At 39.2% G+C, this 27,221-nt stretch overlaps 1 protein-coding gene across 3 annotated transcripts in view; it reads left to right on the forward strand.

The window, feature by feature from the left end:
• Positions 1 to 27,221, forward strand: part of Hhat (hedgehog acyltransferase) — a 316,410-nt gene that overhangs the window by 231,017 nt on the left and 58,172 nt on the right. For all 3 annotated transcript variants that reach the window (XM_078022761.1, XM_040278701.2, XM_078022762.1), the window contains exon 10: positions 13,474 to 13,675. In XM_078022761.1, the coding sequence (XP_077878887.1) occupies positions 13,474 to 13,675 (202 nt within the window). The remainder of the gene's footprint in view (positions 1 to 13,473; positions 13,676 to 27,221) is intronic.

The following is a 27,221-nucleotide window of genomic DNA, read 5'->3' on the forward strand; positions in this document are numbered from 1 at the left end:
ATAATGGTGGCCATCTCATTCCACCATCTTTCCTGCCCCCACAAACCCTCCCCACTCCTCCTTCTCCTTTGCCCAAATTTCTTCCACTTTTCCACTCTACCCCCTCCTGCCTCGTTATGAATCGGCATCCACTTATGAGAGAGAACATTCAGCCTGTTGTGGGGCAGGTCACTCAGAAAATACACCAAGTCCCAGTTTTGTCCAAATTGAAGTCTTTATTTAGCCAGCCAGCCAGTGACTGCTCCCCACAGGACCCATAACTGTCTCTGCAAGGAACAGCCCCAAGCCTGAGCATTTTAGGATATTTAAAGGCAAAAACTACATCTGGGTTGACGTAGCTGTAAGCAAACTGGTACAGAAGCTGGATTGGGCAGTTAGCAAGGCAATGCAATGGGTATTTCCCACAGGAATTTCCAGGTTGGCGTAGCAGCAAGCAAGCAGAAGGGAAGTGGGTCAAAATGACCCTAGTTGAGTACAAGTTAGAGAATGGTTACTAAGTCTAGACAATCAATTTCCGACAAGGTACATTGCCCAAGAAAAATGGAAAGCAAAGAGAACAATATTACATTGTATAAGAATTGCTATTTTGTGATGCCAAGTATGTTATGCTAGGTAACTATTAATGGGTACAAATATGGGGGTTTCCCATGGGAAAAGCATTTCTTACATGATATGGAGTCTATTTGGTCATTGCCTATATAGCCTGGCCCATAACAGGCCTTTGGGTTTTTTTTGGAATTGGCTTACTTTGCTTATTATGATATTCTTCAACTCCATACATTTACCTGCAAATGCCGTAGATTTATTCTCTTTTAATGCTGAGTAATATTGAATTGTGTGTGTGTATGTGTGTGTATATATATATATATATACACACACATACACACACACAATTCAATATATATATATAATATACACACCACAGTTTCTTTATCCATTCATCTATTGAAGGGCATCTAGGTTGGTTCCACAGTTTAGCAATTGTGAATTGAGCTGCTATGAACATTGATGTGGCTGCGTTACTATAGTATGCTGATTTTAAATCCTTTGCTTATAGACTGAAGAGTGGGATAGCTGGGTCAAATGGTGGTTACATTCCAAGTTTTCTAAGGAATCTCCATATTGCTTTCCAGATTGGTTGCACCAGTTTGTAGTCCCACCAGCAATATGAGTCCCCCCCCCCACAACATCCTCACCAACACTTGTTATTTTGTATTCTTGATAACTGCCATTCTGACTAGTGTGAGATGGAATCTTAGTTTTGATTTGCATTTCTCTAATTGCTAGAGATGTTGAGCATTTTTTCATATATTCCTTGATTGAATGTATATCTTCTGAGAAGTGTCTGTTCAGCTCCTTAGCCCATTTATTGATTGGGTTGTTTGTTTTTTTGGTGTTTAGATTTTTGAGTTCTTATCCTAAAGATTAGTACCCTATCTGTGCATGTGGCAAAAAAAATTTGCTCCCAAGCTGTAGGCTCTCTTCACCTCACTGATTGTTTCTTTTGCTGAGAAGCATTTTAGTTTGAGTCCATCCCATTTATTAATTCTTGATTTTATTTCTTGCGCTTTAGGAGTCTTGTTAAGGAAGCTGGGGCCTAATCTGACATGAGATTTGGGCATACTTTTTCCCCTATTAGGTGCATGGTCTTTGAAATAATTCCTAGGTCCTTGATCTACTGAGTTTTTTTTCATGGTAAGAGGGGTTTAATTTCATTTTTCTATGTATGGATTTCCAGTTCTCCCAGCACTATTTGTTGAATAGGCTATTTTTTCTCCTCTGTATGTTTTTGATGCCTTTGTCTAGTATGAGATAACTGTATTTATATGGGTTTGTCTCTGTGTCTTCTATTCTGTTCCATTGGTCTACAAGTCTATTTTTGTGCCAATACCATGCTGATTTTGTTACTATGGCTTTATAGTATAGTTTAAGATCTGGTATTGTGATGCCTCCTGCTTCACTCTTCTTGCTAAGGATTGCTTTGGCTATTCTGGGTCTCTTATTTTTCCAAATGAATTTCATGATTGTTTTTTTTCTATTTCTATAAGGAATTACAATGGGATTTTAATTGGAATCACATTGAATTGGTATAGCACTTTGGGTAATATGGCTATTTTGACAATATTAATTTTGCCTATCCAAGAGCATGGGAGATCTTTCCATCTTCTAAGGTATTCTTCAATTTCTTTTAGTGTTCTGTAGTTTTCACTTCAGATGTCTTTCACCTCTTTATTTTTTTTTTTGAGGCTGTTGTGATTAGGGTAGTTTTCCTAATTTCTCTTTCAGAGGATTCATCACTAGAAATGTATTTGATTTATGGGTATTTATTTTATATCCTGCTATCTTGCTGAATTCATTAATTCTAGAAGTTTTCTGGTGGGGATTTTGGATTCTCATGTCATCAGCAAATAATAATTTTAGTTCTTCTTATTTGTATCCCTCTAATTTCTTTCATTTACTTTCTCTGTCTGGAGTTTTAAGGGCTATGTTGAATAAAAGAGGTATATCCCTGTATTCCAATTTTTAGAGAATACTTCCAATTTTTCTCCATTTAGAATGATGTTGGCCTTGGGTTTAGCATAGATAGCTTTAACAATGCTGATGTTCCTACCATTCCTAGTTTTTCTAGTGTTTTGAACTTGAAAGCATGCTGTATTTTGTCAAATGCTTTCTCTGCATCAATTGATATAATTACATCATTCTGATCTTTAAGTCTACCGGTGTGATGAATTATATTTATTGAACCAAACTTGAATCCCTGGAATGAACCCCACTTGATCATGATGCACTATTTTTAAAAATGTTTTTGAATGTGATTTGCCAGAATTTTATTGAATTTTTACATCTATGTTCATCAGGGATATTGTTCTGAAATTTTCTTTCCTTAAATGTCTGCCTGGTTTTGGAATCGGGATGATACTAGCTTTGTAGAATGAGTTTGGAAGGGTTCCTTCTTTTGTATTTCATGGAATATTTTGAGGAGTATTGGTATTAGTTCTTCTTTGCAGGTGTTGTAGGACTCAGCAATGAATCTTTCTGGTCCCAGCCTTTTCTTGGTTGGTAGGCTTTTGATGGTGTCTTCAATTTCCTTAAAATCGATGTGTTTACATTGTGTATGTCCTCTTGACTCAGATTGATTTGATCATATGCCTCTAGAAATTTGTCGTTGTGGTTTTCTATTTTACTGGAGTATAAGTTTTCAAAATAGTTTAATTATCTTCTGTATTTAAATAGTCTGTTGTGATATTTCCTTTTTTCATCACAAATTTTAGTAATTTGAGTTTACTCTCTCCTTTAGGGTGGCTAAAGGTTTGTCAATTTTATTTTTTCAAAGAACCAGCTTCTTATTACTTTTTTGAATTTCTTTAGTTTTTCATTGATTTCCACCCTGATTTTAATTATTTCCTGTTTTCTACTATTTTTGGTGTTTGTTCTTGTTTATCTAGGGCTTTGAGATGCAATTTCAGGTTGTTCATTTGTTGACTTTTTCTTCTTTTAATGAATGAACTCCATGCAATGAACTTTCCTCCTAGCACTGCCTTCATAGTGTCCCAGAGGTTTTGATAAGTTATATCGGAGTTCTCATTCACCTCTAAGGATATTTTTTAATCTCCTCCCTTATGTCTTCTGTTATCTATGTTTCATTGTTTAGTCTCCAGGTATGGGAGTAGCTCCTCTTCTTAATTTTATCATTGATTTCTAATTCCATTCCATTATGGTCAGATAGAATGCAGGCTAGTGTCTCATATCATTCTTTGGATATGAGATTCTTGGTTGGCATCCATTTTCTTTCAGAGCTTGCTATATGTTGTTCCAGGATCTCCTGGCTTGGAGTGTCTGGGTTGAAAAATATGCTGAGATACGAATTGGTCTCCCCCTACGTTGTCATCTGATCTATTGTTTTGTATTTGCTAAGACTTGCTTTGTGACATGTTGTCTGTTTTGGAGAAAGATGCAAGTGCTGCTGGGAAAAAAGTGTATTCTCTTATTGATGGATTGAATATTTATGACTGTTAAGTCCAAATTACTGATTGTATTATTGAGTTCTATAGTTTCATTGTTTAGTTTTTGTTGGAAGATCTATTCAGTGATGAGAAAGATGTGTTAGTTACCCAGCATAATTGTGTTGTGGTCTGTTTGGTTTTGTACTTTCGAAGGCTTTGCTTAACATAGATTGCCCCATTATTTGGGGCATAGATATTTATGATGTCTTGTTGATGTATGAATCCTTTAAGCAGTATAAAATGTCCTTCTTTATCCCTCTTCACTAGCTTTGGTACACTTTATCTGATCTGAGGATAGAAACCCCTGCTTGTTTATGTGGTCCATGTGAATGGTACATTTTTTTCCTATCCTTTCACCTTCAGTCTGTGGGTGTCTTCTCCTGTGAGATGAGTCTCTTGAAGGCAACCTATTGTTGGGTCTTTTTTTTTTTAAATCCAATCTGTCCATATGTCTTTTAATTGAGTTTAGGTCATTCACTTTCAGGGTTATTATTGAAATATGTTTTGTATTCCCAGACATTTGGGTTTATTTTTTATTTTTAGCTTGACTTGGTTTCTCCTTTGATTGGCTTTTCCTTTTAGTGTAGTTCCTCCCTTTGCTAATTTTCATTTCCTTCTCCTGGAATATTTTGCTGAGGATACTATGTTGTGTGGGCTTTCTCACTGTAAATTCTTAACTTTTGTTTATCACAAAAGGTTTTAATTTTGTCATTAAATCTAAAGATTAGCTTTGCTGGATATGAGATTCTTGGTTGGCATCCATTTTCTTTCAGAGCTTGGTATATGTTGTTCCAGGATCTCCTGGCTTGGAGTGTCTGGGTTGGAAAATATACTGAGATACGAATTGGTATCCCCCTATATTGTGATCTGATCCCTCTCTTGCAGCCTTTAAGATTCTATCCTTATTCTGTATGCTAGGCATGCTCATTATAATGTGCCTTGGTGTAGATCTGTTGGAACTTTGTACATTTGGTGTCCTGTAAGCCTCTTGTATTTGATTTTCCAATTCATTCTTTGGGAAATTTTCTGATATTATCTCATTGAAGAGATTGTACATTCCGTTAGTTTGAAAATCTGTGCCTTCCCCCAATAACTCTTAGATTTGGTCTTTTCATGCTGTCCCACAATTCTTGGGTGTTCCATTCATGTTTTTTACCATCCTCACTGTGTGGTTAACTTTGTTTTCCAGATTGTATACTTTGTTTTCATTATCTTACGTTCTGTCTTCCAAGTGATCTAGTCTGTTGGTGATGTTCTCTATTGAGTTTTTTTATTTAGTTTATTGTTTCCTCTATGTCAAGGATTTCTGATTGTTTGTTTTTTAGAATATCTCTTTATTGAAGTAATCTTTTGCTACCTGTATTTTCTCCCTTATCTTTTTGTTGGTGTGATCAATGGTTGCCTGTGTTTGCTATCTTATCTCTTTGTTGGAGTGATCAATTTTTATCTGTATTTGCTCATTTAGGTCCTACTTTGATTCACAGATCATTTTAATTATGCATATTCTGAATTCCTCTTGATATTTCATCAACTGCACTGTTCATGGGTTCTGTTATTGTAGTGTCCTGATTTGTTTGGGGAATGTTCTGCCCTTGTTTTTTCATGTTGCTATGTGTCTTCTTTCTTGCAGTGTGGATCTGAGGTATTATAGTTTCTACCCTATAATCTTGTAGTAACTGTGCAGATTATCTGTACCTTACTTTAGTTTTGGACCCTGCCTGTGTTCCACAATGGATGAGACTGCAACTAAAGGTGCTGGCGGCAAAAGATAACTCGAGATAGCAGTGGGGGTGTCCCAAGATAGATTCTTTCACAGATGGGGTTGAAAGGGTGGGCCTTACACTGGCTTTGGGATGCCTCTTTGGAGACGTAGCTGCTTTTAGGCTCTGTCCGTTGTCATAAGATGGAAGCTACTGTGTGGGGAAGGCTATGGTGATGGCTGCAGTATCCCAAGATGGGGGTTGGTTAGGCCTGGGCTCCCAAGTGGGTAGGAAAAGGGGGCGGACCTGGGCTGCCCTGAGCCTGGGCTCCAGCATGGGTCTGCCGGTCAGTGGGGTAGACCTAACCTGGGTCTGGGCTCCCACGCAGGTCAGTGTAGGCAGTTCTAGGCCTGGGCCTGGATCTGGTGTAGGTCGGCAGGTGAGCCGGGTGGTCCTGGGCCAGTGCCTGAGCTCTAGTGTGGGTCTGCTGATAGGAGGGGCAGACCTGAGCCTAACCTGAGCCTAACCTGGGCCTAACCTGGGCCTGAGTTCCTGCATGGGTGGCAGGGGCAGATCTGTGCCGGGTCCTGGGCTCCAGAGTGGGGTTTGTTGGTTGTTGGGGCGGATCTGAGCCTAACTTCATGATAAGAACTTTCAATGAGATTTTTCTTGAGTGCATGTATGTTGCTGCTAGTCCCTGATTAGTAAGTGTGTAGGCTTTCACTGGTATGCAGGAAATCCTGCCATTGCAACAACTTGGAGAACATTATGCTAAGTGAAATAAGCCAGCCACAGAGGGACAAATACTGCATGAGTCCATTTATATGAGCAATCGAAAATAGTCTAATTCACAGAAGGAAAGAAGAGAATGGTGGTTGCCGGGGGTCGTGGGGTGAGGGAAAGGGAATGTTTCTAATTAACAGGTACAAAATTTCATTTATGCAAGATGAAGAAATTCTAGAGATTTGCTCTATATCATTGTGACTGTTGTTAATACTACTTTGTGCACTTTAAAGTTTGTTTAGTAGTTGGATCTCATGCTAAGTATTCTTGCTTCAATTAAAAAAGAAAACAGAATCAGAGTCCTCATACATACATTGTCTTGTCTGGTCTTCCCAGCAATTCATACTCGGAGAAGGTGTGGGTACTCCCAGTTCATACTCGGTGTGTGCCTTGAAGCAGAGCAGGCTCAATTGACATGCTCAGCATTACAGAAATTGGTAATTGGCAGAGCAGGGCCAAGTCTGCATCTTCTAGCATCCAAGCATCACCCTCCTTGGCCTGTGCTTTATAGCTTGTGGGCAGACCAGAGCCTAACACGGGCCTGGGTTCTGGAGGCGAGCATGACTGGGCAGAGCCATTCATATTCTTTCAGCCTCCTGCAGTGAGAAAGAGCTTTGGGGAGCTAGGCTTTGGACTATGAAAGTGGGGTTGAGTCGTTCTCTAGAATGTATGCTGCAGACCTGGGCTCATCAGTATGGTACTTCAACCTGCTGAGCTGTGGGGAGTGAGGAGGATTACTTTTTAAAGATAAATATTCAAATTTTTAAATGCACATGAAATGTAGATGTTGAAGTGTAGACTAAATATAGCTGGAGTTTAACATAAATTACACAAATTCCCCAATGTTCTGTCGCCAAATAGGACATAGAATTCTTAATAGTTAACTTTTTAGACTTAAGAATGAAACTTACATCTAACATCTCTCAGTAAATGAATTGAGAATTAGCCCAGCTCAAAATATTCCCTCTGCCTTGAAAGTAGACCCCTTGTAGCCTTCTGGAGAGAATAGTCTATGGTTACCCATTAACCAACTGCTGCTTTTTTACTTATTAAAATCCCATTATGATCTTTACCGGACAGAAAGATATTAAAAGTAAATTATATTTTCTGAGTGCATCTTCTTAGAAAACTTCTTACAAGTAGATCTTTAGCTTCTTTGATGTGAGGAATAAACCAACACTTTATCCATTACCTGTAGGGTGGAGAAGTGACTGGGCCATCACTGGCTAACAAACACTAAAATTTGGGCTGAGGCCAAAACCCAGAGCCAGGATTGGGTCAAGGAACCACTACCGATGAGAAATGGGTTTAGGAGAACACAGCCAACTCCTAAGGGATCTAAACAGGAGCTCCTTTCAGTCCACGGGTGGCCACAGCCAGGTCACCTTGCCACCAGTGTAACACAGCCACTAGTCTTGTCCTTCCTGGCTACCAAAGACTGTGATTATGAAAGAGCTAGTACTTTCATTCTTAGTAATATATTTCTTGGGGTTGGATTAGTTCTAGAGGTTTGGAAATACATGCTTTTGACTTTAGTAGCAGAAGTAGGATTTCAGGGTATGGAAAGACCTCAGGGTACTTCAAATGTCTGTACTCTGTGGAGATAGGTGTCTTCCAGAGTCTCTTCCAGTAACTAGTGCAGGACCTTGTCATCATCTCTTAGTTTCTAATTGGTCATAATGGGCCTGTGACAACGGTGACAATCACAAGTTTAAAAATGAATGAAAACTCTGAACAATATGTGGCAATTATGTTGTTAGGTATGCTGTTGATAAGCAGCTGGATAATACAGGCACATCACATCACATGAATCTTATACTTTAAATCGATAGCCATAGTGGAAAAGATGTCTTTTGGTGAACAATAAGTTGGAAAATTCGAAATATGCTTCCTGGAGAAGGTGGAGAGTCGACTGGATTTTATAGACTAAGTACAAGTGAGAAATTGGGGCAGAGGAATGAATTCTAAATGTAAAAATGGAATGACTAAAAGCATGGGAATGAGAAAGTTCCCTCTGTTTAGGATTTAGGATTTGCTTAGAGAGCTAAATTGAGAATAAAGGAAATACGGATGGAAAGATAAGGCAGAGCTTGAGTAGGATGGCAGCAGCTGCCTGCCCAACTTGGCCAAGCAATAAGTCCTTGGAGATGGGACACTGGAGACCTGCAAGCTCACCTGGGCTTAGTCCATGGGACAGTGAAAGCCAAGTCCATGAGTATCTTGGGTGCTTCATCTTCTTACCGTGATGGAGCCTTGGGGTTAGTATGGAGAAATGGGTTCAGAGATAACATGGAAAGACATGGAACTATTTTGTAGGCAAAGGATTTTACCATATGGATTCCCACTGCCCATCTCCCATGCTCAGGGCATGTTCTTGAATTGTTTTTCATTGTGGATGTGAGGGAGGTGGAGATTGTCTTCATGTATATCCACTCAGCAACTCCCCCAACCAAATTCTTATGTCCCACTTCTGACACAGATGTTTGCAAGATGCCATCATAGCAGGTGTCATCTCTGTGGGATCAAGACAACTATTAAGTCGGTTCAGCAATGGAAGTTTTACTTTTGACCTTCTGGCACTGAATAGTAGCTAACAGGTCACTGGTCCAATTCCTTTAATAAATAACAAGCTTTATTTTTCTGAGCAAGTCTTCTTCCCTAGAAAGGACATTTTTTTTTCAGTCAAGACTAGTAAATATTTCTGTGGAAACTGATTTGAAGATAGGGATAAATGTTCCTTTTATTTTATCCAAAGAAATGCTCCCTTTGTGATAAATAGCGCAGTAGAACATTCTAGGTTCAGATTCTATATCTCCTGTGTGTTAAAAAAAAAAAAGTTGTTATTTCCTTGCAGGTTGTATTAATGATTTGAAACAGAATATATAAATAACCCAGATCATGGACACTCAGTGAAAGGTGGGTATTATCTGTACCATTCATATTTTATATCAATTCAGTCTCCTCGGTTGGGGGTTTGCTATGTAGCATTGATTTCATGAGATGGTTTTTGATTAAGGTGGCTGTAGATGGATGCTCACCTCCTCAAGCGACATTCTCTGCATTAGTGACCATATGAAATTGGCCAGGCAGGGAGAGGCCTTGGACAGACTCACACTCGAATAATCTCTGGCAAGAAAAAAATCTTTTATTTTTGCTTTTGCTGAGAGGGTGGTTCTGATTGCCTTCTTCCAGTGGGAAATCAATTTCACCGTGCAGCACATCTCAGTAAGTGGGGTCTCATGATTGCTTTTCAAAAACAGAGACATGTTTCTGATTTTATTAATCACAGAACAGACACAAGAGCGATAGAATTTGTAAAACTCACCCGTTCACTCCCCCCTTACCAAACTGGTGCACTGCCCTCTAGAAAATAAGAGGGAAGAGGAGATTTTATCTTCCAGTCTGGAAAGGATACCCTCTTACGGTTTGGAACAAGCAGCCTCATGTCCTTGGAGATCTGCCATATATGAATTTCTGGAATAAAGCATTCTCAGAGATGTTTGTCAGCTGTCATTTTGAAGGCAAAGTAACAGAGCTATGGTTCCAGGAGACGCCTAAAATAGTTGTGCTTGTGATCATGGGGTTAGATGCGTCCTCATCACAAGCTGGAAAAACACGTCCCTTTTGGAGTTGAATCGGCTGTTGAGTGCTATCCGTATGGAGCAAAAGAGGGTCTGATTCTTTCCAGGAGTTTTGGACATACACAGTACAGCTCACTTTTACACACTATAAAAATCTCTATGTGAAAACAGGTGTGTTGGGGGAGGGGAGTATTAGATAAATTGTTTTGTAAATCAGTACTTGCGAAATTTCCTTAAACTACAGTCATTCCTCATACTTTTGAAGGTGGTCACTTAGTCATAATTACTAAATGTGTGCCGGCTGTTACCAACACTGTGGGAAGTGAAGGGCAGCACTTACCTTGGTGCAGGTAGGAGGCAGCCTGGGATTTGTAGCCCATGTTTTGCCATTGCTGAGTGTTCACACCAATAACCACTCAGCCTCTAGGGGGCAGCAGAACACCAACTAAGACGTGTGCCCCCAGCTTTCCTGGGCTTTTTGAGCAAATGCCCCCCACGACTCTTGTGTGTCCTTGGTGCAACATCCCCTTTTCTCCTTTGCCTAGAGAAAGAATCTCATCCTCTAAGCCTGAGTTAAGTGGTGACTTGGCCATTCTGCTTCATCTGTCCCCTTCTCTTCCATAGTCTTAAACCATAGTCAGGTGTACCTGTCCTCATGGCAGGAGCAACATCTTTTGTCTCTGTTTCTCCTAAAGCCAAAATTGCCCGGAAGGCCTAAATAGCTACAGTACTGCAGAAGTATGATCCCTTAATGTAAGGAGTCCTGGGTGTGTGTTTGCTGAGTTGGTCGTGAAGATGGTCTTGGTTTTGTATGAGAGGAAGTATTTTCTCTGCTTATTTTAGAAATGAGTACTTTCTCCTTTGGGCTTAATCATTTCTAGCTAGTATGAAAGAGGGCTTTGAGAGATAACCTTTAAGTATGACACAAAGCATTAACTTTGGTGCCATAGATGCAGATTTATATTTTGGTTCTTCCCCTTCCCAGCTATGTATCATGGACAAATTAACTCACAACCTCAGTTTTCTTATTTATAAAATGGGATTTTCTAAGGTGAGCATATGATTCTCTAAATTACAGTATGTTTGAGACTAAAGGGCATTTAAGGGAAAACCAGACCTAGACGGTGCTTTAAAGTGGTAAAAACAAAAATTTGGGGGGTAGGATTACTGAAGAGTGAGCCCAGGGGTGCTCTACCACTGAGCTGTATCTTTTATCCCTTTTGATTTTTTTAAACTTTGAAACAGGGTCTCCCAAGTTTTTTAAGGCTGAGTTTGAACTTGGGAATCCTCCTACCTCAGCCTCTCAAGTGGCTGGGACTTACAGGTGTGTATCACCATACCTATCCATAATGACTGTTTCCTTCAACACACTTTCCCTTTCTCTCCTCCTGTCCCCCATACAAGGAATTCAACCCAGGGGTGCTTTACTACTTGGCCACATCGAAAGCCTTTTATTTTTTCTTAATTCCCTAAATTGGTCAGTGTGGCCTCAGACTTGTGATCATCCTCAGCGTCCTGACTCCCTGGGATTATAGGCATGTGTCACCATGCTTGGCTTCTATAAAAACAAATTTTATGAAGAACTATTAAATCAGGGCAAAAAGAGACTTCAGTGTCATATTCAATTCTGAATATAACTTGCACGAATGAGAGATAGCCAACAAGCAGAGTGGGGGTCTTCGGATGAAAGAATACTAAGAGGAGATGTTGGATTAGAGGGGGGTTCTGGTTAAACAAATGTAACAAGATTCTTGCTGAGCCGGACACAGTGGCACACACCTCTAATCCCAGTGACTCAAAAAGCTAAAGCCGTAGGATTGTGATGTTCAAAGCTAGCCTCAGCATCTTATCAAGACCCTATCTCTAAATAAAATATAAAAAGTGGCTGAGGATGTGGCTCAGTGATTAAGCATCCTGGGTTAAAAAAAAATCTTGCTGAAAGCAGGTGAGGGTGACCAGATATCATCAAAGGTCAGGGGTCTTCTCTAGACTGAGCAGGATTCTTGCTGCAACTGGATGATGCCCCCAAAATATGACACTATGGTCAAGGTCTGGAGGTTTTATCAGAGCTTCACTGAAGTTTATCCAAGGAGATAGTCTTTGTGAAGGAGGATATTTATGAATAATTATAATCACAGATAAGAGCAAGACATTTTGGTGCTATTGTACAGTAGGCAGCAATAGTTAGTAATGTGCATGCATTTTTTAAAAAAAGTTAGAATAAGAGTTTGAAAGTTTTCATCATAAATAAATGAAAAAAGTTTGAATAGCTAGTATAACATTAAACACACAGTACCCTATTAATATGTACATTTTTTGTCTTAAGTAAAAAAAATTATAATCATGTAATTTTTAGCATATTTATTTATGAGCTAATTTGTTTTCATTTATTTTTTGACTTGCCTGTCTGTAAATGATTCTATTAAAAATGATTTTCAAACTAAGGTTTGTTCCAAAAAATACAGTAACATATAAACAGGACAAATGCTGACCTCTTCAAGATGCTAGGACAGTAGTGTAAACCATATGGTGCTTTGAAGAATCAAAAAGTGTACATGAAGTGTCTAGTTCTTGGAATACACTGTGTAGAATGAGAATGGTGCTTCCTTTTCCTTCCTGGAGGAAGGTGGGATAAAGAAGCACTAACCATAAATCAATAAAGGCCTATGGGTTCTTTAAAAGGCTGCTGTGTGTTAGGGCATGCTCCTAGCTCCCCTTGGTTCTAAAACCCAAGGTGTGAGCTTTGTCCCTCCCAAGCAGCAAGGTCCTGATGAAAGAATGTAGTTCTGCCCCTCTCCCTGCAGCTCTTTAGCAGTGGAGACCATAACTGGAGGATGGTTCTGTGTTTGGGTGGTGATTTGGCTGCCTTGTAAGCACAGAGCTTTTCTTTCTATTAGCAAATTCACTCTGGCTTCTGGGCAGCTTTCCTGGAAAACTAAGGAAACCAGCCTTTGCACCCCTCTTCTTCACCCAGGTCCTATCATTTAGGGGCCTGGTTTTAGCAATTGAACTTAAATATTTTGGGCTACAGAGTACTTTCCTGCTTTGAAGGTTGGTGCCCCCATGTAACCAGCAGCTTAATTGCCATTCTGAGATTGGGTTTCCAGGGTTGGGTGCGTCCCTTTCAGAAGTGAACTCATTACTTCTCTCCCTGCCTCTTGTAAGTGCTACATTGCTCTGGTAACGAGAGCTCTTGAGCCTCTGTGTTCATTTAACCTAAAGCCCTACAGGTTTGGGTTTTTGGCCAATTCCTTGCGTGACAGAGAATTTGGAGTGGTCTGTGGCCTTTGGGAAGTAGCAAAGGGTCTGGGTTTGGTGAGTGGCCAGGGAGAGGTAAGCCCAGGAGCAGGAAATGTTGCAGGCATGTCCCCCGTCATGGCTTCTCATCGCATTTTCTTTCTCTAGGTACGTGTACATTCCACTGGGAGGGTCCCAGCATGGCCTGTTGTGGATGCTCTTTTCCACTGCAATCACGTTTGCATTTGTGAGCTTCTGGCATGGTGGTCATGACTACCTCTGGTGCTGGGCAGCACTCAACTGGCTGGGAATCACCGTGGAGAATGGAGTCCGGAGGCTGGTGGAGAAGCCCTGCATCCGGGACAGTTTGGTGAGCAGGGTCCTTGGTTGTTGGGGACAGCTGAGTTAGAAGAAGAGGTTTAGGAGGGACAGTGGTCATCAGGTTTGCCCCAGCATGTGCTGAACCTACCAGATTGGTTCAAAGTCCCTGTGTCTAGAGGCACCACAACTAGAGCAGAAGCTTCTGTAGCCATTATTAAAGTGAACAAATGAATACAATGGATGACAATTGTAACTATTAAAGCCATACATGATTATTTTTAAATTGTTGTTTTAATTAGTTATAAATGACAGTAGAATGCACTTTGATACATCATATATAATGGAGTATGATTTCTCATTTTTCTGGTTGTACATGATGTAGAATCACACAGGTCGTACAGTCATATGTGTACATAGGATAATAATGTATGATTCATTCTACTATTCTACCCCCATATCTCCTTCCCCTCCATTCACTCCCCTCTACCTAATCTGAAGTAACTCTATTATTCCCTATCTGCCCCCCATTGTGAATTAGCTTCTACATATCAGAGAAAACATTCCGCTGTTGGTTTTTTAGGATTGGCTTATTTCACTTAGCATAATGTTCTCCAGCTATATCTGTTTACTGGCAAATTCCATTCTTCTTTAAGGTTCAGTAATACTCTATTGTGTGTATTTACCACATTTTAAAAATTCATTTATCTGTTGAAGGACACCTAGGTTGGTTCCATAGTCTAGCTATTGTGAATTGAGCTACTATAAACATTGATGTGGCTGTATCACTGTAATATGCTAATTTTAGCCATACGTGTTTTGTTATATAAAAATTATAAAATTCAGACGAGAAAAGAGAAAAATATCTCTTGAATAATCATTATGTTAACACTCACTTTTTTCTGTGTATGCACAGGTAACATTTAAAGAAAATAATCCAGAGAGATTGTTGTATTGGGACCACTTTTCCAAATTGCTGAATGTATTTCTAACAATCCCTTTTAATGGCTACAAGAGTTTTAATATGGATATGCCATAATTTATTTAATTTTTCTCTTATTAATCATATACTTACATTTTTTCAACTGTCAATTTAATTGATGTGAATATCATAACCAAGGTAAATTCTCACAGGTAAAATTGCCTGGGTAAAGTCTTCTCATCTTTTAGGTTTTGCATCCTGCATATCAACTAGTATTCACCCTATAGACAAAATATATCAATTTAATGTCCTCTAAACACTGTGTGGGAAACCCTTGCCAATACTAAGTGGTATGATTATTTTTAAACTGATAGGTACTGTAGATAGAAGTGCCACCCTCCACCCCTCTTTAAAAAAAAAAAAAAGCTAAAGTTTTAATATACATTCCAATTCTGTGGGAAAATTAAGAACTTCACACACATATTTTAAGTGATTTTTTTAAAAAATGAGCACACACTTTATCTTGTAAGTGTGGTACAGGATGTATTAGAATCTTATAGGAAATCACTCCTTCTAAATATGCAGCAATATTCTACTAGCCATGAAAAAAAGTAGCTAAAAAAAAAGCTAGTATCAATCTTTGTGACAGATTATAAAACAGAAGACATTTATGGGAAAAAAATGATTCTCATGGATAAATTCCCCCCAGTACATACAACTAAAGCAGTAGATTAAAACACACACACACACACAAAAAAAAAAAAAAAAAACAAAAAAAAAACAGAGTACGCTTGAGTATGTATCTATATAGTTGGAGTACAAATGGTCAGTTATTTCAATGAAGACTGATCCAAAGTACCTACTGGAAACACATTTGAAGGAATTTAAATATGCATGAGCATATTTAAATCTTTTCAGTCCTGTCTGAAGCCATGTTTCTGTGTTTCATCAATGGTCCAACTTTCACCTTGAATGTAATGTTAAGCGGGGTTCTGTGGCCTTTGAGTCATAGTTTATGCTATTACTGCATTTTTTAAAAACCTAAAACATTGAAGCAATAACCAAACTGGTAGTATGTAACCTATGGCTGTTTAATTTTGATTAAAACTAAGTCAAGACAACAAATACACTTGTTCACTGGATGAAGCATTGAGAGTGTACCCCAGGACTCTCATGTATATTCCTTATTTAAACTTCTGTCCATGGTTCAGGTGTTGAGGAGGTACAGAGAAATTTTTATATGCATGTTTAGTGAGATATTTGCCTTACATGCTGCAAGTGTTGTGTTCAGTTTACAAATTTATTTAGAACCTATTTTATAGAAATTTTCTCACCTATCTTTTCTCTTAGGAGTCTGGGAATTGATAGCTTTTTAGATGATGTCCTCCTTGAGTTACAGGATCAGGATCCTGTTTTTTATGCACATTGTATATCTGAGTTATTCTCAATATATCACTGTACAATTAATTGCTCCCAAGTTGGAGTTTTTTTGGGTTTTTTTGTTTGTTTTTTCAAGTCTTCTTTCACTGTTCAGAATCTTTCTCTACTACTCTTCTCCTTGAATAGTTCAGGAGAAAATCTGTTTTCCTTTGCCAAAAAACAAACTGGCCTTCTAAATGCACACAACTTCTTGAGTTTTTTTTTAAGCTTCTGTTTCCCTTACTTTTGCCAAAATCCAAATAAAGATTTAATGCCCTCTTGGTACCTAATTAGATCTGACTTGAGTCTTCCCAGCTCATTTGATAGTGTAATCACATTGTGAATTCACTGCTAACTGAATGAAGAAGATGAGTAAAAGTTTTGCAAGCAAGGATGTGTCCCTCACATCCTCAGAATTATTCAGAGTTCTCCCAAGACACAGAACCAATAAGGAGTGTGTGCACATATGTGCAAGACAAAATTTAGTATACAGAATTAATTCATGATTATGGAAGCTGAGACTCAGGAGAGCTGATATGGTATAAGTTTCAGTCTGTCTGAAGTTTGTCTTCTAGAGAAGGTCTATGTCCCAGCCACGCAGAGGAAAGAATATTTTTCTCGGGCTGGAGATGTGGCTCACGCAGTAGTGCGCTTGCCTGGCATGTGTGCCGCCCGGGTTGGATCCTCAGCACCACATACAAACAAAGATGTTGTGTCCGCTGAAAAACTAAAAAAATAAATATTAAAAAATTCTCTCTCTCTCTCTTTCTCTCTCAAAAAAGAATATTTTCTTGACCTTTTATTCTATTTAGGCTTTGAAAGCATTGGGTGAGGCCCACTGATATTGGGGAGAGAAATCTGCTTTATTCTGTCTTCTGATTCAAATGTTACTACCATCCAGAAATACTTTCGTAGCACACCCCTTAAATAATGTTTAACCAAGTACGTGGGCACCTTGTGGCTTATCAAGTGACAAATAAAATAAACCATCGTACTCTTTCTCCATGGCATGTATCCTTCATCTGTTTCATTTAGATTGATGGATATCTGAACAACAAAGATGATTATTCCTTCTTTTTTCATATCATCTTCAACCTCAACTTCAAGGCCTTTTTTGGGGCTCAGGATATAGAAATTCTTGGTGTTGGCTTATTGACCAGCTTGGATTAGGATGATTTTAGAGGTAATGCAAACAACTGAAAGTCAAGATCTACTTAGAAAATAGAATGTACAATATGTACAGGTGAGACCAAGGGGGGGAGAGGTACAGGGTTACTTGATGACTTGTGCCTTGAGGAACTAGATTTTCCCTTGGTGCTGAGTGATGTTTCTCAAATAACAACAACGAAACCCTGAGTATATTGCTCTTCAGAATCACATTTACTGGCTTCCTATTGTCTTAGAACTGTCCTCAGTGTTGAAGATGATGTCATATTTAAGATGAAGCCCTGCCTCATTGTCATCTTGAGACCTCCCACTGCCCCTGTCCCCTGATTCTCTGTTCTTCCTTCTATTGGTTTAGGAACCTGGGTCCCTCCTGCTTTCAGCATTCCCACATAGGCTCCTCTACCTCCTTGGGTGCTCTCTCCCCTTCGCCTCCTCTGCTGCTCATCCTTCGGATTTCAGCTTGAATGGTGCCTTGCTTGTGAAAGTTTTTTTTTTTTTTTTAAGAGAATTTTTTTAAATTTATTTTTTAGTTTTCGGCAGACACAACATCTTTGTATGTGGTGCTGAGCATCGAACTCGGGCTGCATGCATGCCAGGCGAGCGCGCTACCGCTTCAGCCACATCCCCAGCCCCTTGGAAAGTTTTGCTCACCCTCACTCAGTCAGATCCCATTGGACAGTTTCTTTTGGACATGTCATGTTCTGTCATACTTATCATATTAAATATTTCATTACCATGGGGATAACTTGTTTAATCCCTATCTTTCTCACTGAGCTGTACTCTCATAAGGTCAAATACACTATATCCTCAGTGCTTTCCACAATACCTGTGACAATGAAAGAATGAATGCTGTTTTCTGACTTCACTGAGGGGGAGTAGAAGAGAGAACCGGCTTAGGCAGGCAGCAAGGCAGTACAGGTTGAATCCTGGAAGAACCTACTAAGGCCTATGCTGGAACACTATTTTATAGCTATGTAGATACTAATAGGTCTAGTGATGGAAAAATGGTAGTTTACTGATCAGTGCACAAAAATATATATAGGAAAAAAAAAAGGAGTAGGGAAGAATTAGCCTTCTTGGTACCCTGCTGCTTTATTGGGGGAGGGCGTTATTGGTTGTGACTCACTGAGGCACTGAGCTGTGGGAAGCTGACAAAAGGCGTTTTCTCAAAGCATCCCATCTGGGTGGCTGTAGAGGAGTTACTCCTGCAGTGACATGATTTTTTTTCTCCACACAAGTACTCTCCAGGGAGCTGGAATTTGTGTTCGGCATTGAAATCTTTAGTAAGTGGAAACAATTTGAAGCCTCAGTAGAGTAGCACTGCTTCTTGCCAATTGCTGATTTGATCTCTCCCTTGGAAGAAGTCACCTTCAGGCTGATTGGGGGTTATTCCTGCAAAAAGGAGGATCCATATGTCAAACAGTTTATCCACCCCACCCCTGGTTCCCATTTCATTTTATAATTACATCTTCCTCTCCCAGCCCTTATCCCCTCTTTTTCTCCCTGGGAGTGTCCCACTGAGCTGACAGAGCCTTTCTGAAGAAGTTTCTATTTATACTTATTTTAGGAAACACACCTCCAGTGGTTACCCTCAAGGGTCAGCGTGGTGGTCCTAGAAAGGATTTGATATTCTGATTGTCAGGAAGAACCCAAAGACCAGGTTCATTATGATGCTATCCATTCAGTTTATTGGCTCTACTAATCTGTTTGATTTTGAAGAAACAGGTAGAGAAATCCAATGAGTTTGAGAGAGGGTTGACTATGAAATAATCAACATGATCCAAATTATGGTATGTTAGCTCTCTGGAATACTAACTCAACAATTGGCGAGGAGTATGTGTCTTTTGGCCTGATTAGAAAACCTTTTCATTGGGGGTCAGAGGTCGTGGCCCCAACTCACTCACTGAGGAAACAGCAAACTTCTCAGAGTTGTGCTGCTTGACATGTGGCCATCTTCCACATATTTGACATTTCTCCACCGCTTGGATTCATTTCGGCAAATAGAGATGATGTGCTTATTGGACATAAGCCACTCCAGAGCAGAACCTTTCCTAGACCGAGCCCATTTAAGCTTAGTCAGCCTGGTCCTTCATGTCTTAATTTGTTCATTGTGTGTGTGTGTGTGTGGGGGGGACCATGTGCTATATGGGAGAAAGTTCATTGAGCACTGGAGGACTCTAAACCAAATGTACCATCATCCTTACCTCCTAATGCCCCACCCCCTTTTTTGCACGCTCCTTCGCTACTTAGATGCAGATATGTATTAGTTTATCATTGTGCAACTATAGAGCCTATATTAATTTGGACCATGAAGATGATCGTTTTTGTGGTAGATGCTTTGGATTAAAGAGACAATATTACCATAGAATGAGAGCTTCTCTCTATGGAGAGCTAACTGATCTGTGTGGAAAATGGAGTTATTTTTCTGTGTGGAAAATGGAGTTATTTTCATAAAAAACTGATTGACTTGCCTTCCCAGGCATAGCTCAGAAGAAAAGTTCAGGCTAAAAATAGAAATTCAGGAGCATTGGATGTTATTTTGGAGCCATCGTAATATTTGAGAAATTTGAGAGAAAGAGGCACCTGCCAGGACTGAATCTGGATGGAGGAGGAGGAACAAAGAAGTAGAGGTGCTCTCCCTGGACCCAAGAAAAAATTTCATGGAGGGGGGAAAAGTCAATGGTGGTGACCCTATTCAGAGGTCAAGTAAGTGAGGCTAAAGAATAGTTATGTCTCCTTGTGAGAGGACTCGCAATGAGAGAACGGTGAGTCATCATCTCTATTCTCCAGGAGTTAATGGTGTAGTTGGGGGGATGGGGGAGCAAGATGTGTGAAAACCAGTTGAGGACCAATGGAAGGTGTTACATGCAGAGTAACCAGAATGGGGCGTGGAGGCAGCTCACGTGGCGAGTGTGGTGGTGAGTGTGAACTTGGCTTTTGGTAATGGTTTATTAAAGAGCTGGGGTATGAGTAAGACCCTGACACATTTAGAGGAGGATTTGGCTATGTGGGTAGGGAGGAGGCAGAGGACTAACATTCCGGGCCAGGGAAATGGCACACACAGCCCAAAGTTGGGAATGAGCTTGCTGTGTTCAGGGCTGGAGGCTGACAGGACAAGTGGGAGAAAGGGAATTAGGCCGAATGGTCCCCCATATAAAAGGACTTTGAATGATATGCTTAGAAATTTAGAAATGCAAATGACTTAACCAAACAGAAGAGCATTAAATTAACATATTAATCCCACACATCAAATTAGCCTGTTGTACCAGCTTGTTAGCGCTCACCCGAACCTCCAACCTGTGGGTCTGGAGAAAGCAATGCACATGGTTGTGAACAGTGTGTTCCTTGATGGATTACGACTAGTTGGCACCCCCCTTTATTGTCTCCCACTCCCAAGGATCATTAATGATGCTGGAAACACACTGTGCAATTCACTGGGTATATATTTTCTTCACTGTGGGAATCTGAAGTTCCAGTCTTAACCTCTCTGGTCTAAGAGGTAGAATTCTGGAAATAATTGCACCTTTCAGTTCAAATAGGTGAAGCATTTCAGAGGTTCTTTTTAACTTTGCATTACTGAGTCTGCTATCTGACAGAAACTTTTGGAATAGAGTTCATTTTCAGTTATTCCCAGACTGGTTGCCCCAGCTCTTGGGCCTCTGCTGCCTTTCCCACCCTGCTGAATTCAGGCTACAGTAGGGCAGGGGTCCTGCTCTGGAAATTTGCCACTCTGATGGCACTGTTGTCTCCCCCCCGCCCCCCCCCCCCCCGCTAAAGGCATAGCACGCACACTCACCTTGGAAATTGTAATCTCAGAAAAGATTATCAAGCCAAAGGTGAGATCTATGGCTTGAATGATAAAGGTTGAAAATGGCTTTTTTAGGTGGTTTCTGGAATTAGATTCTTGATCTAAGAATCCCTGGTTTCTTCTATAGCAGATGAATGATGGTTACTCTAACCAGTTGGTACAGCTTTCCACAAATGAACTTAAGAAAAAGAAAAATTATTTTAGTATACATGTTGAAGGGTTGGATGTATGTTTCCAAATGTGGTCTTTTTCTTCCCAGGAAAATCCAAATTACCCACTAGATGTTACTGAGCTTGAGTTGCCAGTGTTCTTGTTTGTTGAGGGAAGGTGGAAAACAGCCCCTTTGCTGCTTCCCAAAATAATATGCACATACTTGGTGCAATATATTTTTACAACATGTATTTATATATGTGCATATATATATATATATATATGCTGAGAATATATGTGTATACAGCATGTAAGTATGTGTTAGTTTTTTAAAGCTCTAAAAAGGCAGAGATGTGCAGGACTCCTAAAATAATTCTTTCAAAGTGTCTCACGTTCCTCCCAAGACCTAGAAATAAACTGCTTAAAAAAGCATATCCAGCAGCTGCTGGTCTTGTTCGAGATCAGCTGGTTGGTATCAATGTGCTTGTGACTACCAACATGTATTGAAAAGCAATTTAAGTTGGAGCTCGCTCTTTCCCTGGTGTTGACCCTGTAGTTTACTCAGCAGGTTGGAGTAAAAGCTGGAATAACCATTGATTGTCCCCTGAGGGTGATAGGAAAGAATACAGAATAAAAAGTGCAGGACCTTTATCAAGATGGCTATGCAATTATTGAAAGTGATGCTGTCCTCTCTTGTCTGTAGTGCAATCAAGGTTTTAAGTGCAAGAGTTACTACTCACTATTAATCTTTCTAATTCTCTTTATAGTTTTGATTGGAATATTGGATAATAAAGTCTTGAACAGATTAAAAAAAGAGTGCTGGGGAAATGTTATTGTGAAGACACATGTTCTTGACATATTAAGTGAAAATGAAGTATAAAGCCCAGTAAAAACTTATTTAAAAACACAAATGTGGTAAGTGCATGAAAGTTGGGCACTGAAAGGTTAATGGTGCTTAACTCTTACTGGTGGGACTATTTACAATATGTGTGTGTGTGTGTGTGTGTGTGTTTATATTTTTCACCATATTGTGTCTAATCAAAGGTTACTGAGACAGAGCCAAGCGGGGTGGACTCATCTTTGAAGGATTTGCCCGATTAACCCTTAAATCTTGATTTATATTAGAAGTTGAAGGGTAGAGTTGTCATTCTCAGGAGCAAGCTAACATAGGGTTGTTGAAGTTGCTATCATTGGCCAGAGACTAGACCAGATACTGTCAGAAAGACACATCTTTCACATGTTTTACTCAAACATTCCAGTGACCCTTCAGGGTAGGTGTGACTATTCCCAATTTTACAGATAAGGAAGCTGGAGACTGGGGAGGTAAGTAATTTCTGAGCTTCCTGGAGTTCAAAGAGCTGGAAGCCTCCCTTGATAAACCCTCCCACTTAGAGCACATGCATGTTTTGAAAGTCTTGGTTGCTTAGGCATCTTAGGACTAACTGCATTCCTGCTTTTCAATTTCAGATAACATGGGATTTAATTGTGGTTCCATGTAACCTGCTTGTGGAATGACCAATTTGAGAAATTGGCCCAAGTATTTGGTCATGTTATTTCATGTGATTTTTTTTGATGAAAGTCCTCTAGGTAAAACAGTGTTACCATTATTCCTACTTTACCATATGAACTGAAACTCAGAAGGTTTAAGTGTTACAAAAGTAGAGTCATGATACAGTCAGAGAAATTCATCAAGTGATTCTGTAGTTGTTGGAACTTCATACATGTGCTTACGCAAACTAAGGCGGCCACAATGGCGCTGCGTGATAGAATCTTACAAGGCCACCATTGTATCCTTGGTTCACCCTTGAGCAAGATGTTTCGCCCAAATTACACAAGCCTTTATTGTGTTCCTATCATTCCTGTGTCCTTTTCCCAGCAATGGAAATGTTTAATTCTTGGTTGTTTCTGGTATTGACTTCTATCTTTTGAAAGTCAACACTTCTCCCATTATCTCCTCACTTATGATTTACAAATACAAAGCCTTCTACACAAGCTTCTAGCATCTTATATCCCTATTTCTTCTACTATAACTCATTTTGGTTAATTCAGCTCTAAGTGTTTAAGTCATTGCCATAATAGGTGTGGTTCAGTGCCAAATCATTTAATACAGGTATTTGCCTTTCTTGTACAATCCTTTCTCCCACTTAAGAATGCTTTACATTTTTTTGTTAGACTTGTTGACTGTCCCACTTCTTTACAGACTGATAGAAGCAAAAAAATCCCTCACATAATAATTTCTACCTGGTCAGATGTATTTGGCAATCTTCGTTTCCTAGAAAAATCTCTCTTGAAACTCTCCCCTCCTTCTTTGCCACCTGGATCATTTCACTTTAGACTTGCTATTCTGATATTTTCCTGAATTTCCCTTCTTTCTCCTATACTAAATCCATTTGTGTCCTGTGTCATCTTGACTCCCTAACCCTTCATTTGATGGAGCACATCCTTTTGTAATTTTCTTAGAAAAGGATCTTTAGGAGATAAATGTTTTGAGAACTTTCATTTCCAAGTTTGTCTTATTTTGCCCTCACACTTCATTGATTGGGCATTGGATTTCTGATTAAAGAGCTATTTATCTTGAAAACTGTGAAGATACTGTCCGTCAGCTTTGGACTTGACTCTTAAAAATGCCATTTTGTTTCTTGTTTCTTTGTGTGCAATTTCTTTTTCATACTAGAAGCTTGAATGCAAATATCTGTGGCATTCTGAAATTACACTGTGCCTGTTGTTCTTAGAGTCCTTCTGATGCAATTTATCCAGGGAAAATACTTGTCGCAATGGTTGTGGAGGAGGAGGAGGAGGGAAACCTGGAGGTCTAAGTGCTCACGACTTAAGCTTTTACCTATTTTCTTGCAGGGATTACTCTCGCCTTCTGTGGCACATCCTGCCTTTTTGTTTGGGTTTTATGGTATTCTGGTGTGTGAATGTCTTGTCTTTGGCATCTAGTGTTCAGTTATGTCAGATCTGCTAATTCCTCCATCTTCTCTAGCTTATAAAAATAGGTTGATTTGGCTAACCTGCTTTTTTTCTTCCATTTCTTATTTGGGGTTATATACATTTTTCAAGTGTTTACTCTGATTTTAATAGGGTTTGTGAAAGGAACAAGATGCTGAATCTTCTATGTTTAACTAGATATCCCCAGAATTCTGTTATGACTTGGTGAATAATTTTAGAGTGTTTTACCTGTTTCTAAGTCTAAATGTGTTAAATATCCAGGTTGTTTAAAAGGCAGGCCTTCTCTTAAGCTGTTTTGTTGTTGTTGTGTTGTGTTGTGTTTTGGTTGAACAGGATATAGCTGGGGCCATTATTGCCATATCCTTGGCTTGTATAGTAATCCCAAGTGACCTCAATGTTGCCTGAAGAGGAAGGCCCACAGGGCCATGAGCAGCCATGACTTGGGTGAGATTGGTCATCAGTCTTTCAATTTCCCACCCACATGCCTGAACTATGCTCAGGGGAGGTGGCCAGGGTCTAACGTCATTTAGTGGAAAGATTTCTAGATTTCCTTTTTCTTCTTTTTAGCTTTTGTAGTTATTCATAACCGAGCTCTTTAAAAATGTAAAGAAAAACCTTCAGTCCTCTTATTCATCTCCCAATAAACATACCCCACTCACTTTCCTCCCCCTACAAATAACCATGGTTATGAGTTGTTACAGCCTTCCAGACCTTTGCTGCTGTGCATGCATGCTATATGTGGTTTGAGAAATAAGTATTCTAAAACTTATTTTCATCATCAATGATAAAATTATGAAGAAGGTTCTGTAAATGTGTACATATGCATAATTAGGCCTGGTTGGGATATATCACAATTTGGCCATTCTTGTATTGAAAATTTAGGTTGCTTCTAATTTTGTCCTTTTGCAAATGCAGCCTTGAAGTTTCTAATTCAAGCTTCCTTGTACATATGTGCAAGTGTTTCTTTAGGGCAGATACCAAGAATGGAATAGGGTGAGAATTGGCAAACTATGTCTCATGGCCAAATCTGGCCCACTGTCTATTTTTGTTTAGCCTGCAACTAAGAATGATTTTTACATTTTAAAAATTGTTTTTAGCAAAAGCCTCATCCTTTCTCCACTGATTTGAAAGACCACCTATAATAGAAACATCCAAATATAAGTGGATTCATTTCTGGTATCTCTATTCTGTTCCATCAATATATTATTTGTATTATCCCTATTTTAAAGACTGGTGTTTTATAATATATCTTGATTCCTGGTAGGAGCTCTGGTCCTTTTGGTTCCTTTTCAGAATTACATTGCCAATTTTTGCATGCTGACTTTTTCATATGAATCTTAGAATAGGCAAAGTTCTCCAAAACTCCCTTTGCATTTTTTTGGCACTTTTAGGTCTGCATTGAATCATAACTTAATTTTGATAGTTAATATTACTTTAATTTGTGCTTTTGTAACAAAATACTTGAGATTAAGAAACTTGTAAAGAACAGAAATTGATTTCTCACAGTCCTGGAGGCTGGAAGCCCAATATCAAGAACTTTGGGGTTCATTGTCTAGTGAGGGTCTGTTCTTCCCTTTCAAGATGGTGCCTTGTTGGGGCTGGGATTGTGGCTCAGTGGTAGAGCTATTGCCTAACATGCGTGAGGTACTGGGTTCGATCCTCAGCATCACAATATTTATTTATCTAAAACTAAAAAAATTATTTTAAAAAAATGGTGGCTTGTTACATCTTTCATGGGGCATGAACACTATGTCCTTTTGTGCAGAAGGGAGAAGAGCGAGAGACGCATCCACTCCTGAAAGCCTCTTTTATAAAGCCCTAATTCATTTGAGGGTAGAACCCTTATGACTTAATCACTTCTCAAAAGACCTTACCTCCTGATACCTCCACAATGGGAATGAAGTTTGAATTTTGGAGGGAACACTATCATTCAAACCATAGCAAATATTTTTATTCAAGTCTTTGTTAAGTCAGGTTTTATCATTTCTTCTTGGTTGTCTTGCATACTTTTCAGATTGTTGCATCATTGTAAAGCATGTGGGTGGAAAGCATGTGTCTAGAAAAGGTACTGATTTTTGTCTTGGGTTAATTGTTTTGCCTCTTTTTTTCTATTTCTAATTTTTATTGCTGCATTATACTTGTACATAATGATAGCCTTTCTTGTTACATATGTGTACATGCCCACAGTGGACCAATATAATTTGTCAAATATCACTCCCCAACACTTCCTGACTCCTGCCCCTTGGTACCTTTCCTCTATGGATATCCTTTGATTTTTGAGATGCCCACCCCACCCAACCTTACTTTCCCTTTTTATCTTCTGCATATGAGACAAAACATATGACCCCTGCCCTTCTGAGTTTGGCTGATTTTGCTTAATATAATGGGAGGAAGTTCTCCCATTTTCCTGAAAATGACATAATTTTACTTATTTTTGTGGTTGAATGGAACTCCATTGTGTATATATATATTTTTTTGCCTTTTCACCTACTGATGGACACCTAGGCTGGTTCCACAGTTTGGCAATTGTGAATTGTGCTGCTATACACATGAGTATGCATGTATCATTGTAATAAGATGACTTTTAATTATTTAGAATAAATAGTGAGGAGTGGTAGAACTGGGTCATATGGTGGTTCCATGCCTAGTCTTTTGAGGACCCTCCATGCTGATTTCCATAGTGATTATGCTAATTTACAGTCCCACCAACATTGTACATGTGTTCCTTTTTCTCCACATCCTTTCTAGCATTTATTATTTGAATTCTTGATGACTGCCAATCAGAATGGTGTGAGATGAAATCTCAGTGTAGACTTTTTCCAGATTATATTCATTTAATCAATTAGCCACAAATATTTTGAAGATAGATTGCAGCTTAGTTCAGATATGTGTGACAATAGAATATATTTTGAAATCTTTATACAAGCATGGAATATATCTTCTAATTAGGATCCCAGTCTCATGGATATGAATGATGGTAAGAGTCACTGTGGTGTATTCATATATTAACACAGGAAAGTTATGTCAGGTCAATTCCATTGTCTTTCATATTCCTGTCCTTCTTCCTTTCTCTTCATTCCCCTTTGTATTATCCACTGAACTTCTGTTCTTGTCCCCCTGCCCATTGTGGGTTAACATGCACATTCAAAGAAAACATTTGACATTTATTTTTTGAGGTTA

Source organism: Ictidomys tridecemlineatus, chromosome 10 (genome assembly GCF_052094955.1).
Source record: "Ictidomys tridecemlineatus isolate mIctTri1 chromosome 10, mIctTri1.hap1, whole genome shotgun sequence".
NCBI lineage: Eukaryota > Metazoa > Chordata > Mammalia > Rodentia > Sciuridae > Ictidomys > Ictidomys tridecemlineatus.